The following is a 14,231-nucleotide window of genomic DNA, read 5'->3' on the forward strand; positions in this document are numbered from 1 at the left end:
GAAGAACGGTTTGACCTAAAAATATCAAATTTGAAACTACTGCGGAAACAAAGACACCTACATCTTGGATGCCCTTGAGCTAAAACATACCAAAAATTAATTTCTTTAATTTTTTTAAAATTTAATTTTTTAAAAAATTTAAAAATTAATTAAAGTGAACTATCCCTTTAATCTTAACACAGTGCATGTATTGTTATTTAATTTAGTAATTAACAGAGCTATTATCAATTTCAATGAGTAGTATTTCTTGTCATAATTTAAAAAACATAGGGCCTACCTATTGCCTCCCCATATTGTACTGTATTACCACCAGTGATGTATTACCATGTCCCTAGTAGTAAAGGAAAAAGTACTTTAATAAATAAACAAGTAGTGACTTAAATTGATATAAGTGGACATATTAGTAGCATATATAACGAAAAAATAAAAATACTAGAAAAAGAACCTTCAGTCAGTATACAATCCACAATCATTGGACTCAATAATCCAGGACAGCGATGAGTGAGCATACAGACAGAAGGTGGACCAGCTTTCTCTGCACTTTCTCCACCAGGTAAGGAAGCACAATCTGCCCAAGGACCCATAGTGGCAGTTCTAGAGGGCCATCACTGAATCCATACTGTGTTCATCAGTCACCGTCTGGCTCAGCTCTTCCACCAAACTGGACAAACACCGACTTGAAAGGATCTGTACACATCCCATGTCAGGAAATAGGCCGGGTATCGTAAGGGACCACTCACACCCCGCGTGCAGTTCAGACTCCTTCCCTTTGGCAGGAGACATAACTGATTAAAACAAGGACTAGACACCAAAATAGCTTTTCCTGGCAGACACAAAGATCAAACACCCTCCCAGAACTTCAATATATACTGGACTTTTTACATTTTATTTTACGACTTATGTACATTTATTTCTTTCACTTTCTGCAAAATGTGTGTGTTTTTTTTTTTTACAAACTACTTTGTTTTGTTTTTTAACCAACTATAGGACATTGCACTATAATGTCACTTTCTGTCACAGGCCATGTGTACTGCTTTCTATGATTGGTCATTTCATTGTTTTGTTTGCAGGGTATTGTGTTTGTCATTTTGTTGTGTTCTTGCCTGGATTGTATTGATTTGTACACTGTTAATGTGTGCAGTCTCTGTACTGAACTGCTTTATGAGTGGTTCTTAGATGTTTGCACTTTGACTGTTATGTAGTTTCTGCCATCATGTTGTTTTAGATTTAAAATCATTAAGTCCAACACTGTTGTGATGTGCCTGTACAGTATGTGTAAATGAGAACTGTTGGTTTGCTCTAAACCAACAACAAATTCCTTGTATGCTCAGGCATACTTGGCCAATAAAGCTGATTCTGATGCATGTTTGTGAATATCCTGTAATCCTGGAAAGGGTTGATATTTGGATTAAATGAAAGAAAAGGAATGAAAAGCCAATAGAGCAAACCATGTTCCACAATTAACACATTTATTAGATATTTACAAAATAGTTTATTGACAAATGAAGTTAGCTTTTCACATGATACAACTCAAAACCAATATAAAAATCTCTCAGTGACATTAATTTCATTCCTTACGAGGAGCAAGTAAATTAAGGGTCCCTATAGGATCAACATCAAATGTTATATCATAAGAAATACACTTAAAATTTGTGTAGTGATTCTGTTTGAGATTCATATGTGCGCTGTAACTGAAGTTAAAACGATTTTTAATATTAGAATTATTCATACTCATTCAAATCACATACATCAGACAAGTCTGTCCGGAGATTGAGGTCATTGATGAGGGTTATTATTAGCATCTAATTGTCCAAAATGATACGATTTATAAATACACAATTTAGCTCTAGAAAAAGCTGATAATTCAGCTGTAATGGCAACTCAGCATTTACAATTTAGAACATGCTTTCTGAAATCTGGGCATCAGACAGGTATAGTTTGGAAGAGACAGAATATGTTTATGAAAGGGCAGAGACATTTTGTACAATTTAACATATAGCACAAGGAATGAACATGCACTGACATTAGATCAGGTTTACAAGAACAAAACCTGATAAAAAGGCAATTTGACTACATTAGATGGAGCGATCCATCCAAGTACCTAAGGAAATGTCACCCATGTTGCGAAATCGCTTACATGCTTTGTATTGCCCAAGTAAAAATACAATGTACCGACACATGCATTCGATTCCCCCACCCTCCACCCTCCTCTCAAAAGAAATTCAAAACACCTCAAATATACTGTTAAGGATCGATGTATACAGTGACATCTGGATTTAGCATTTGCAACGATACAGAGATAAAGCCTTGTCTCCATCAGTAAAAGGCACCCCACAACACTTGGAAGTTACTTTTGTGGCTCAGAGAGATGTTGGGGTGCCATTGTGCATAATCCAGACATCCCAAGACAAAATGGCACCCCACTGCATAAGGCAATTCTAAGGACTGAGCAGAGGAAGTAAAGCATGAATCAACAGATAAAAGGAAAAGATATAGAGGCAGTGCACGTAATGTGCTACAGATGTTGTCACAAGCAGATAGAAGACACTTTAATGTCAGCACAGGTCTGTAGTTGAACATGTAATAGGTTTAGTACATGCATACTAGGTCAAAGTCAATCCTCCAATAAAAAAAAAAAAATGCATTATGAAATTATTCTACATTTTACTTCCTCTAAGAAATTTTGGTTTTGCTTGCATTCATGGTGATCAGCAAATTACAAGCTCAAAAAACTGCTTATTTTATCAGTGCTGTAAAAAATAAAGGATTTAATGTCTTGACTACATATTTATACTGCTGAAGCCAAATGAGAAAATGCCATTGGTAGAAAAATAATTGCTGTCATACTGTGGCTCAAAGTGAAGGAAAGACAATATCTTTTATGTTTCTGATCATACTTACGACAGATTATAATGACTGCAATAACTATTTTGGAATTTATGATTCCAGCTTTAGTAGCATGTATTTAACATACATCTAGTTCTGAACAACAATCTTTACAGTTCACAGCCAGACCCAGCAGTACAGTATTAATACAGAGAGTTAAAAGGTGTTTAGGCATGAAAAGTTAGAGATGCTCATGTTGATACATGAGGAAAAAAAAGGCAATCTATTTTCATTAATAGACAACGTTTAAGCTCAAAATGTTTGAAGGATGAAGGCATTTGCGAGGAGTTTGACAGTAAATATAAGTCTTGGTTAGCAGTCTCTAATGAAACTTGCATAATGGCATGAATATGACAAGAGATGGTTTGTGCAAATGTTAAATTAAATAAAAAACAAAACATATACTACAGTGTATATACACAGGGTAAACTGTTAACACATTCAGATCGGAGAAATATTGGCATTAGGGACTGTAAAACCAAATAAAATGCGTCACTTTAAGAAAGGACTTACTATGTAGTGAACTATAAGAATTCTCCATCTGATGAAGATACTGTGTTTTCCAGTCAACATTGACAATTTGGTCCCAACACAATCAGTGTCAGCTCAGGTGCATATGTTCACTGTTCATTTGACAAAACAGTTAAAAGGAGGTAAAGATATTTTAGAAACTGCAGCTACTCATGTCAACAATCCAATAATCGTACAAGGCCCAATGAAGATAAAACAGGTCTACCTGACGATTTTTTTTTTTTTTTGCTAATTCTGTAACTAATTGAAAAAGTACTGAAATTCAATTGTCATTTGCTGTATTAAAAAGATGTTAGAATTTTTATCTCGGACTCACGCTTTAGTGTCCAAAATGATTCTATGGCTAATAATACAAGTTAGCATTTTAATGTAATACAAGTATGATGAATGCTCATATGTGACTAGAACAGGGGGAGAAAAGTCTGTAATGTAAATTACTCTTAAGGACAGTCAATTAATGATAAATCTGATTTGCAGTTCAAAGTATGGTTTGTTTAGAGGGGAAGGTTGTTTTTTTATAATGTCCCACTAATAAACATAGCACTCACCTCCAAACCCTTTTCATAAGTTACAATTATTTTCATAAAGCTCACAAACTGGGTGTAGAGGAAGTATACAGGCATTATATTTAGTGTCCTAAATCATCATCCAATCAAAATATCAATACATGGATAAGCCAAAGCTGTGCTGGATTTATAGAAGCGGAAATGAGGCATTTCACACACTGAAAGCGCGTTGTTCGTTGTGCATCATTTCCTCTTGGTCACCTGCTTCTGTCACCAGCCAGCATGTTAGGCCGTGTCGTGTTGATGATTTGAAGGGAAACTTGATCATATTATAAAATGGCTTTTTCTTATTAGGGGATGTGGCTTTCCTGAAATCTTACAGCAGCTTCTGGTTTGAAGGTTGGGGTTTCTTCAGTGTCTCAGGAGTCTTCAGTCATCTTCAGTAGCTCTAGGAAGGCACCAACAGCTCCAAAATACCCCTGTGGAACAGAAGCAGAGAATTCTATTATATTTCCATACATGCTCATTTCATATGATGTGGCATTTGTTGAGGCCTATGATCAATTGATGGCTGATATTTTGACATACTACTGTATATAAAGAACATTCAAACATTTGGGGAAAGTTATTTTGTTTGGGAAGAAATTAAAAGTTTCAGCGAGGATGCATTGAATTGATGAAAAGTGACAGTAAATACATTTATAATGTGAATAAAGATTTCTATTTGACATCACTGCTTCTCTTTTTTTTATAAAATAATCCTGAATAAAGGTATCATGGTCAATACAAAAATAAAAATCAATGATTTCTGAGCACCAAATTAGCATTTTTCAGAAGGATTGTGTGAGACAATTCAGGTTTGCCACCACAATGACAATACAACTTAAAATGTGTCTATTTTTTTATTGTAATAACATTTCACAATATTACAGTTTTATTGTACTTTTAATCATACAAGTGTAGCCTTTATTAGCATAAGAGAAAATATTAAAAAGATTCTAAATATATATTTTAATTGATAGTGTATATAAAATATAGAATTTATTAATATCTTATGCGACATACACAACATAGCTGAACCTAAACGGGTTATTTAACAGTGTACAATATTTGACAGCAGAAATCAACATTATCCATTGACAGGAGTGCAAGTAGAATTTGGATATTTTAGACACAAGGGGGAGCTAAAAGTCCATATATTCAAATTAACCTTTATTATAAACCTAAATATATCTTATGACGGCTACTTTATTTTATAAATCCTAAAGCAAAAGTTGCTATTTTCATCTTAATCCCTAATATTAAAACACTCACATTCATCTTTAGACACATTTCACTGTTATTTACTGTCTTTTCTGGTCTCATTTTCTTCACTTGTAACTATATCTGAATAACGGGACTGAACAGGACTGAAATGTAAAAAAAAAACTAGAACATCTTATTATAATCAATGAATCTGCCTACATACATATCTATTAAAGATGTTGGAGTAAACACATTGAAATGAACTTCTAAGTGAGGAGTTGTGACTCAAAGAGAAGTTACATCAGCAAAATTACTTTTCTGACTTTTCACAAAATTGTTATAATTCAATATTTTTGTCCGGTCTTTAAAGACTTTAAATTTTAAATGTGTGTGAAAATTAACTAAAAGCCACAAAACTCAAATTCTGATTTCGTAGGGTGTTTCACAGCACCTCATTTTAATTTATAATTTAATGTATCCACTATAAATAATGTAAATTAAAACATTGTTAATAATATATGTGTGCTTACTGGCTGATTCCAAGAGTTATAAAATGCCATATACTGGCTTGGCTGATACATTGATTGAACACTATGGATAATGTTACGGTAGGTACGGTTTTAAACAAACTACTTTTAGCATTGAGAGGGAATTAAAATGATTTTCTTTGAAAAAGTGTCTTACTTCATGTTCTAAGAAAAGGGCTTTCAGTTGACCGTTAGACCAGAAGTCCATGGCATAAGCTAGCAGCTTAGTTGATACAGTGTTGATTCGAAGGAAATTCCCAACAAAAACCACTTTATCGATATTCTGGAGGATATAAAACACAAAAACAGACAGTCAGAAGAAACAGTAATACTGTTCCAAATTTGAATTTGATGAAGAGAAAACAGGAAATATCCACATTGCACATGTTGACTTTTACATCGGAGTATTTTAGGGAAAAAAAACAAAACAAAAGTGTATCCATCTTGTGGCTGTTCCATGTGCTATGATAGCCCTGTACAATGCTGCTTGATCTCCATGCTACAAGACAACACTGTAAAGAAGCTCAGAGCACACAGAGTTCAGGCCCATCTTTAGTACCACAGACTTGGTCTTGATATTGTTTGTATCATGGGGTGGTAATGCCCATTGAATTAAACTTATGCATTTTTAATAAAATAAAATCAATTAATTTGGCTGGGAGCCTGGAAATATGGATAGAAACAGTTAAACACGATAAGTGAGCTTTTGCATTAAGAGAAAATGTTTTCAAACCTCGTTCACTGCACACATGCGGGCGATGGAGCCGATGTTGTTTGTGATGGTGACAAGAGTGGCCCTGGCTAGGTCCTCTTTACTTATACTATCACGTTTTTCCTTGCTCATCATATGACCAAAACTAACAAATTCAAGAAAAAAAGTGTAAATATTTTTTTTAATCACAAATATGATTATTTTTGACATATGAATGCTGGCAAATCTGCCTGTACCTGGATGCAACGGCGGAACCCTGGAGACCGAAGCGTTCATAATCGCCACCGTAAATGTCCTTCACAAGTTTGTCCACATTTGTGCTGTCCCCTTTAGCTGCCATCTCTAAGGCTTCCTCAAATGTATCACAGCCGGTCAGCAAGCAACACAGGCCTAGAAACGTACCACCTCCTAAACTGAATCACATCCAATGAAGCAAATGAATGTCAGAGTATTTAAAGACTGTTGCATTACTTTAAAGGGATATTTCACCCGAAAATTAATATTCTGTCAGTATTTACTCACCCTCATGTTGTTCCAACCCAGTAAGACCTTCGTTTATCTTCGGAACACGAATTAACATATTTTTAATGAAATCTGAGAGCTGGATCACTCCTGCATACAAGTACATAGGCTTCTTGAAGAATTGAAACTTGACGGCCTCGAAAGGTTATTAAAGACATCGTTAAAATAGTCCAAGTGACTACAGTGGCTCAATCTTAACTTTATCAAGCGACGAGAATACATTTTGTGTGCAAAAACAAACAAAAATAACGACTTTATTTCAACTATTCACTTCCTTCTCTATGGGCCTCTAGTCAGTTAACGTAGTGTGATAGCGTAGAGCTACGTCACACGTAGGCTCACTATTGGCTGGTCATGTGTGTGATGCGTGTGACGTACAATAACAGAAGCTTACACTATTAAACTAGTAACATGACTCGAGGCAGAGAGAGAAGTAAATGAATAGTTGAAATAAAGTCGTTATTTTTGTTGTTTTTTGCGCACAAAAAGTGTTCTCGTCGGTTGATAAACTTAAGATTGAGCCACTGTAGTCACTTGGACTTTTTTAACGATGTCTTTAATAACTTTTCGAGGCCGGCAAGTTTCAATTCCTCAAGAAGCCTATGGACTAGTATGGAGGAGTAATCCAGCTCTCAGATTTAATCGAAAATATCTTAATTTGTGTTCCGAAGATGAACGAAGGTGTTACAGGGTTGGAACAACATGAGGGTGAGTAAATACTGACAGAATTTTCATTTTTGGGTGAACTAACCCTTTAAGTATAAGAGATCTTGTTTTTCCACCAATTTTTTTTTTATATATATAATAACATCCACAACAACAAAATCATAATTTATCATTTTAACATCAAAAGAGTTGTTCACTTTTGAAAAAAAAAACTTTTGCTGATAATTTACTCACCCCCATGTCATCCAAGATGTCCATGTCTTTCTTTCTTCGGTCAAAAAGAAATGAAGGTTTTTAATAAAAACATTCCAGGATTTTTCTCCATATAATTCACTTCATTGGGAACCAAACGGTTCAAGGTCCAAAAGACACTTTCAGTACAAACTGCAAACTGTTCAAAGGGCTTTAAACGATTCCAGACGATGAATAAGGGTCTTATCAAGTGAAACGATCGCTCATTTAAAAAATAAATAACAAAGTTTAAGTTTTATAAGCTCAAAAGCTCGCCTTGCTCTGTTCTGTGACACACGTTTGTGACTCTCCTGTTCGAACTCGTTCATCAAAATGAACTAATCTTTTTCTGAGTCATTTGGTTCATTCAACGAACAAAACGAACGAATTGACTCGGGAAAAGATTTGTTCATTTTGACGAACGAGTTCGAACAGGAGGGTCATGAACGTGCATTGCAGTACAGAGCAAGGCGAGCATTTGAGCATATAAAACTTAAACTTTATTATTATTATTTTTTAAAATGAGCGATCGTTTCGCTTGATAAGACCCTTATTCATCGCCTGGAATCATTTAGAGCCCTTTTAACAGTTTGCACTGAAAGTGTCTTTTGGACCCTGAACCGTTTGGCTACCAGTAAAGTGCATTATATGGAGAAATATCCTGGAATGTTTTCATCAAAAACCTTCATTTCTTTTCGACTGAAGAAAGAAAGACATGAACATCTTGGATGACATGGGGGTGAGTAAATTATTTTTAAAAGTTTTCTTTAAAAGTGAACTACTCCTTTCATCATTTATTTTTCATTAACATTTTTTACTTTACAGTTAAGGAATAGTTCACTTAAAATTTTAAATTCTGTCATCATTTACTCAGCCTCAAGTTGTTTCAAACCGGTATGCATTTCCTTCTTCTGCTAAACACAAAAGAAGATATTTTGAATATTGGTAACCAAACAGTTTATAGACCCCATTGACATCCATGGTATTTTTTTCCTACTTTGGAAGTCAATAGGATCTATCAATTGTCTGGTTACAGACATTCCTCAAAATATCTTCCTTTCTCTTCAGCAGAACAAAGAAATTCATACAGGTTTGAAACAACTTGAGGTTGAGTAAATGATGACAGAATTTACATTTTAAGTGAACTATTCCTTTAAAGCTGTACTATGAATTGTCATGTGGTGTTCTTTCATTAAGTATCTTCAAAACCAATTAGAACTGTAAGTGGAAGAACTGATGTTGGTGTCAAGTTTTGCTTATGATTTACTGATGTTATTCTTTCTTTTTTACTTTTTTTCTTTATATGTGCACAATGTAAAAGCACAATGCCTGTATGTATGCTGTGTTGTTGGGTGTGTTAATGTGTGAATGCTTGTTGCTGATTGTTTAAACATTTTAAAAAAAAATAATAATAAAAAAGTGACATTAAAGACATTTGTAAAAAATAATCATAATAAAAAAAGATGCACTATAGAAATTTCGCTTCTTTATCAGCATCTGTGCTTTAAACATAAAGGGTTTTTTGTTATGCTGTTGCTGATTTGATACTGTGGCCATGAATTTAAAATTTGTTCCCACAACTTATTAGTTCATGTCTTTGATTTCTAAATTCTTCTGTTGTTCTAGTTAAATAAACATTGAACAACATAGCGATGATTTAAAGGGATATTTCACCCAAAACTGAAAATTACATCAACATTTACTCGCCCTCATGTCTTTCCAAACCCGTAAGACTTTCGTTCAAGTTGAGGTTCATTCTTGTGTGTTCCACAAGAACCAATGAAGTTTGTTCCTGCATGTCATGCAAATACGGCTTGAATTCTGTTTATGTTCGCCAAACAATGTTTATATATGAACAAAAGCCAAATTTCAACCAGTTTTATCAAATTTGTGAAAGTCAAAGTGATCATGAACACATCAAAATGATTGTGTCTCTTCAGAAAATTTGGACTAAAGCACTAAAGTTTACGATCTCTTAAGCCTTGTTCACACTCCATGATTTTAAAACGTCGGGGCTGAACTGTGCGGTTCACACTACATGACTTGCTCTCAGTGAAATCAGGAGTGTTCAAGTTGTTTAGCTGTTCACACAACACAACACAACACAACGTGATTTATCCACAACAGGAGGTAACTCACTACACGAGTTGACAACGCACTACACAGAGATACAACCACGATCGGATGATAAGAGCAAATCATTTGTGACTCAATGAGAGCTGTTTCAGTACTATAGTACGGTCTAAATCCTGAAAATAATCAAATAAATAACGAGTTGACAACAACTCTGTCACCCAACGATTCTATCTTGTCTACAAACCACGTTTTGTCACGAAAAACCACGCAATAAAACAACCCGAAATGACGCGAAACAGCACGTCCGCCAATACCCAGCGAAGAAGAGAACACAACACGTGAATATGGACGTCAGACAGAAACTAGTGCTGCACACTGTTTGTGCGATGATCTGCTCTGAGAAAAAAAAAGCAAAAAAAAAACTAACATTTACCTGGTGTCCTCTAACGATGCGTTGCTATGATTGGCTGTACTCATGACATCACTGAGATTGAGTCGCACGACGGCTCTGGATATCTAGCAGGCTAGATTTTTTTTTCTGGGCTCGGCGACGCGTCTGCGAGTGTTTTCGCTGCATTGTTGGCTCTTTCAAACGAACAGATTGGCAAGCGTTCATCGTCCGCTAATTTGCAGGTGATAACACCCTGATAAATAAATCAGGCTTAAAATCCTGTAGTGTGAACTTGGCTTTAATGAACTTTTTGAAGCGTCAAAGTGTCAGTAGCGTAGCTGTCAACGGAGCGATAGAGATTTCTCAGATTTCATTTCATTCAATAAGTTCATTTGTGTTCAGTAGATAAATGATAGTCTTACGGGTTTGGAACGACATGAGGGTGATTATTTTGGGTGAATATGACAAAACAAATTAACAAGTAAAGAAAAATTCTCCATACTTTGGCAATGCACTTCTGTGGCAATAATGGTTTGAGGTTTATCTATGGTTCTAAAATAACATATCTGATAAAAATGTAATCAGGTAAGGAAGTAAAATATATGCCGCTGCATTAGCCAGATCTTCTTTTCTTACGTATGCAAGTCACGCATACAAGAAAGGACGAGGGACATGAACCTGAAATGAATATGTTTGTCTTAATTACAAAAAAATGATGATGCAGGAATTCACCTAGTGCCCGTAACCCGCTTGTAATCGTCCTTGGAGTAGACGGCCAGGATGCTAACCCCCGAGCCAATGTTTACCAGCAACATAGGGAAGGGGTTCTCCAGGCTAAACGGCCTCTTGACACAGTTTTCAGGGTCAGAGGGATTTTGGAAAAAATAACACTCTGGATGGCCATTGAACCCGACTGAATCAACATACAGCAGACCATGAATAAGACAGTCCAGTTCATCCAGCTTCTGCAGCTCCAAACTAGCCACCTGTGGGAACAAATAAATACACAATCATAACTGGGAAAGGGCGTATCCGATGTTAGCAATTTCTTGTCCTGATAACAGTATTAGGATAAGTTGTCAACTAACAAAACACTAGCCTGGCAAGGATCAATATATTTTTTGCGAATATTATAAATCCATTTTTATATTGCCATTCCTCTGTGGATCATGTACCGTTCTGAAGTCTTCCTCAAACTTGTATGCGCCCCCACCCGTGGCGCACAGCGTGGTGTGCAGGCTGGAGAAGTTCTTGTCTTGGCCCATTTGGATGAAGCGGTGCATGTCTTGAGTGGGGAACCGAATGAAGTGCAGGTTCCCTTTGCGGCCACACATGGTGAGGTTCTTCAACTCCAAGTGAACGTCACGGATACCCGTGTTTCCATAGGCCACGTTGGAGGTCAGGTAGCGGCGGATGCTCTTCAGGCTCTCCACTTCCTCTTGTTCTTCTTCAGCAGCGATGTCCTTGGGCTCAAAGTAAACCAGCTTTACCAGGGTGCCTCCGATATCCATCCCAAACCATGGAAAGGCTGAAACAAAAACAAGTTTTAGAAAGGGAAATTTCAATATTCTTTCCAAACAGCATAACCTGAATATTTCTGTGTGGTATCAATTGGTGTGAAATGGGACTCAAGAAAGTGATGCTGGATTACTGACAATACTTGAATAATTGTTTCAATGTTTTTTTATTTTTTTTAATGATTTTACTTTAATAAGTATACTAATGATACTGATTTCTGGTTGCAAATTACTATGACTACTTTGGCAGAGGAAAAAAGGAGTATTTTGGTCCATTCGCACTGTGGCTTGTGGGGCCTTTTGTTGCCATGGTAACAGTAGTTTCAAAAAGAGAAACATCCTTTCTTTAAAATAAAAGTTGCACATCTCACACTATCTTTCCAGCATACAAGAATATCTTAAAAAACAATCACAATATTTCTTATAGTAACCTTAGAGAATCAGTGAAATGTTTTTTTTTTTTATTATTATTGTTTGAGAGAAAGCAGTTTCTTGTCATTGATCTGCAGTCTGTGTTTAGATCAGTGATGATAATGTTGCTGGCAGACATATGTGGGTGAAAGGTGTGTGTACTCCTTGTCTCAGAGAGCAAAGTACTCCAAAGTCACTAAGAACACAGTGACATTACAGCAGATAGTGCACAAAAAGTGAGGTTACAGCAGTTTACAATAAACATTTTAAAACAATATTGAATATCAACAACACATAGTATAGCTTATACTAGCTTTAGATGCATTACTGCTACTACAACAACTTGGTTAGTAAGTTTGACAGTAAACTTCAAAAAGATGCACACATTTTTTAAAAATGTTATTACTGTCGTGTACTGATTTCATTGTTTAAATATTATGCAAGACCTTACCTTGCTTTTTCACAATTAGTTTCATACTTTCAGGTGAGACAGACAGGATTATGGAGACAGCAATTGGAGCGTGCAACGATCAAATCAATATATATATCATTTAAATGCAGCTGTCAGAAGAATAAATGTGTTCATGTCAGCTGGTAGGTGTGCTATTGCCTTTTTATGTTCATTTTACAAGAACTGTAAAGTCTGCAAGCTCATAAGAAGCGATTCCCCCACCTCTTTGTGTGATACTTCCCTCTCATTGGCTGATCAAGCATGCCTTTCATATCTGGCGTGTTTTAGCCGCACACCCTTTTTCTGATCTGGCCAATGAAATCCTACCAGCAAACATCACATTGATTTCACAACACAAAATAACCCGGTCTTTCAGAAACACACAAAGCTCTAATACAGGCAAATAAATTTGAAATGTATATACATTTTAAGCTATGTCTCTTTTAAATGAGCATCTTGTTGTTGTTGTTTTAATTGCGAAGAAAACAATCAAATTGTTTCATTAACGTTACTTCCGGGACTTCCTTAAACTGAACAGGCTCTCTCTCTTTTTCAGGATCTTGATACAAATATGAATAAAAAACGTAACGCGAAAAATTCTGATTCATCGTTACAAACACTTTAGTCAAACAGTTTAGTCAAACAAAAACGTACAAGATAGCGTTTATTTGTCATGAAGATACGAAAAAATAATGCGTCAATTAAATTAAAATAAATAAAGAAAATTCAAGTTTAATGCCCTGGAATCGTTTTCAGTTGCTTAAATTATATAGTTTTTAAAATAAAAATAAATAAACTATAGCCTAACTCAAAATATTTATTTGGCTGTATGTCTAGTGTTAAATGTCAATATTCGTTTTTTTTTTTTTAAGTTACAATATGAACGTGAAAAATCAGACTTACGTGGTCTGTTCTTCTTTCCCGAATCCACGCGTCTTCTGAGTCTGCAGCGCTTCGCAGGCGAACCATTGTTGTGTACATCCTGATGAAGATGGTGGAAATTTTCAATACCATTATGGCCACCGCTACTGTCACTAGCACCCAGACCACCTCCGCTAGACGAAATACAGTCCCCGTTACCGGATTGCGGGGTGTGAAATCCGTTCACTGAACCGTTCGTGTAGTGCGTCGTTCCGTTTTGATCGGATGTTTCAGCATTTTCCATTATTTACGTAGAAAATGTAAACGCTCGGAAGACAGATGCGTATAGCGACTCGACGTTTCGAAGGCGCTTCAAAATGTAGGCTACCGTTTTATCGGAATTCTACATAAATGCTGATGTGTTGTAAAAAGATGGAGACAACAGACAGGTCTTCAACATCTTATTCGAGGTCACTGTCGGTCATTTCTTCTTTACTCGCTGTATGGCTGTTTCCGAGTCAAACAGCCGGTACATGCGACGTCACTAAAATGCCTCCACTCCCTCTGCTGAAACGTCATGTTTCAGAGCCGCCTACATGTAGCATATGGCTATTACTGTATCATAAAGCAGACATTTAAAAGCTGACAATGCGTTCGCCTAACATAGGCTAAGTTGAATTAAGTAGGCCTAGTCTTTT

General features: G+C 35.9%; 1 protein-coding gene across 2 annotated transcripts; it reads right to left on the minus strand.

Moving 5' to 3' along the window:
- Window positions 1-1,452: 1,452 nt before the first annotated feature.
- On the minus strand, window positions 1,453-14,069 carry pank1b (pantothenate kinase 1b). 2 transcript variants are annotated; one of them, XM_039685410.2, is made up of 7 exons: window positions 13,576-14,069; window positions 11,469-11,821; window positions 11,026-11,279; window positions 6,644-6,820; window positions 6,429-6,552; window positions 5,853-5,978; window positions 1,453-4,402 (listed from the first exon to the last, which is right to left on the minus strand). In XM_039685410.2, exons 1-7 carry the CDS (start codon window positions 13,835-13,837, stop codon window positions 4,343-4,345), a joined length of 1,356 nt encoding a protein of 451 aa, XP_039541344.1. In that variant the 5' UTR covers window positions 13,838-14,069; the 3' UTR covers window positions 1,453-4,342. The 2 variants fall into 2 exon arrangements, with proteins under 2 accessions (XP_039541344.1, XP_039541346.1); XM_039685412.2 differs by lacking the exon at window positions 13,576-14,069 and adding an exon at window positions 12,673-12,859.
- Window positions 14,070-14,231: the final 162 nt, after the last annotated feature.

The sequence above is a fragment of the Pimephales promelas genome, chromosome 17 (genome assembly GCF_988280905.1).
Source record: "Pimephales promelas chromosome 17, fPimPro1.hap1.1, whole genome shotgun sequence".
In the NCBI taxonomy this organism is placed as follows: Eukaryota; Metazoa; Chordata; class Actinopteri; order Cypriniformes; family Leuciscidae; genus Pimephales; species Pimephales promelas.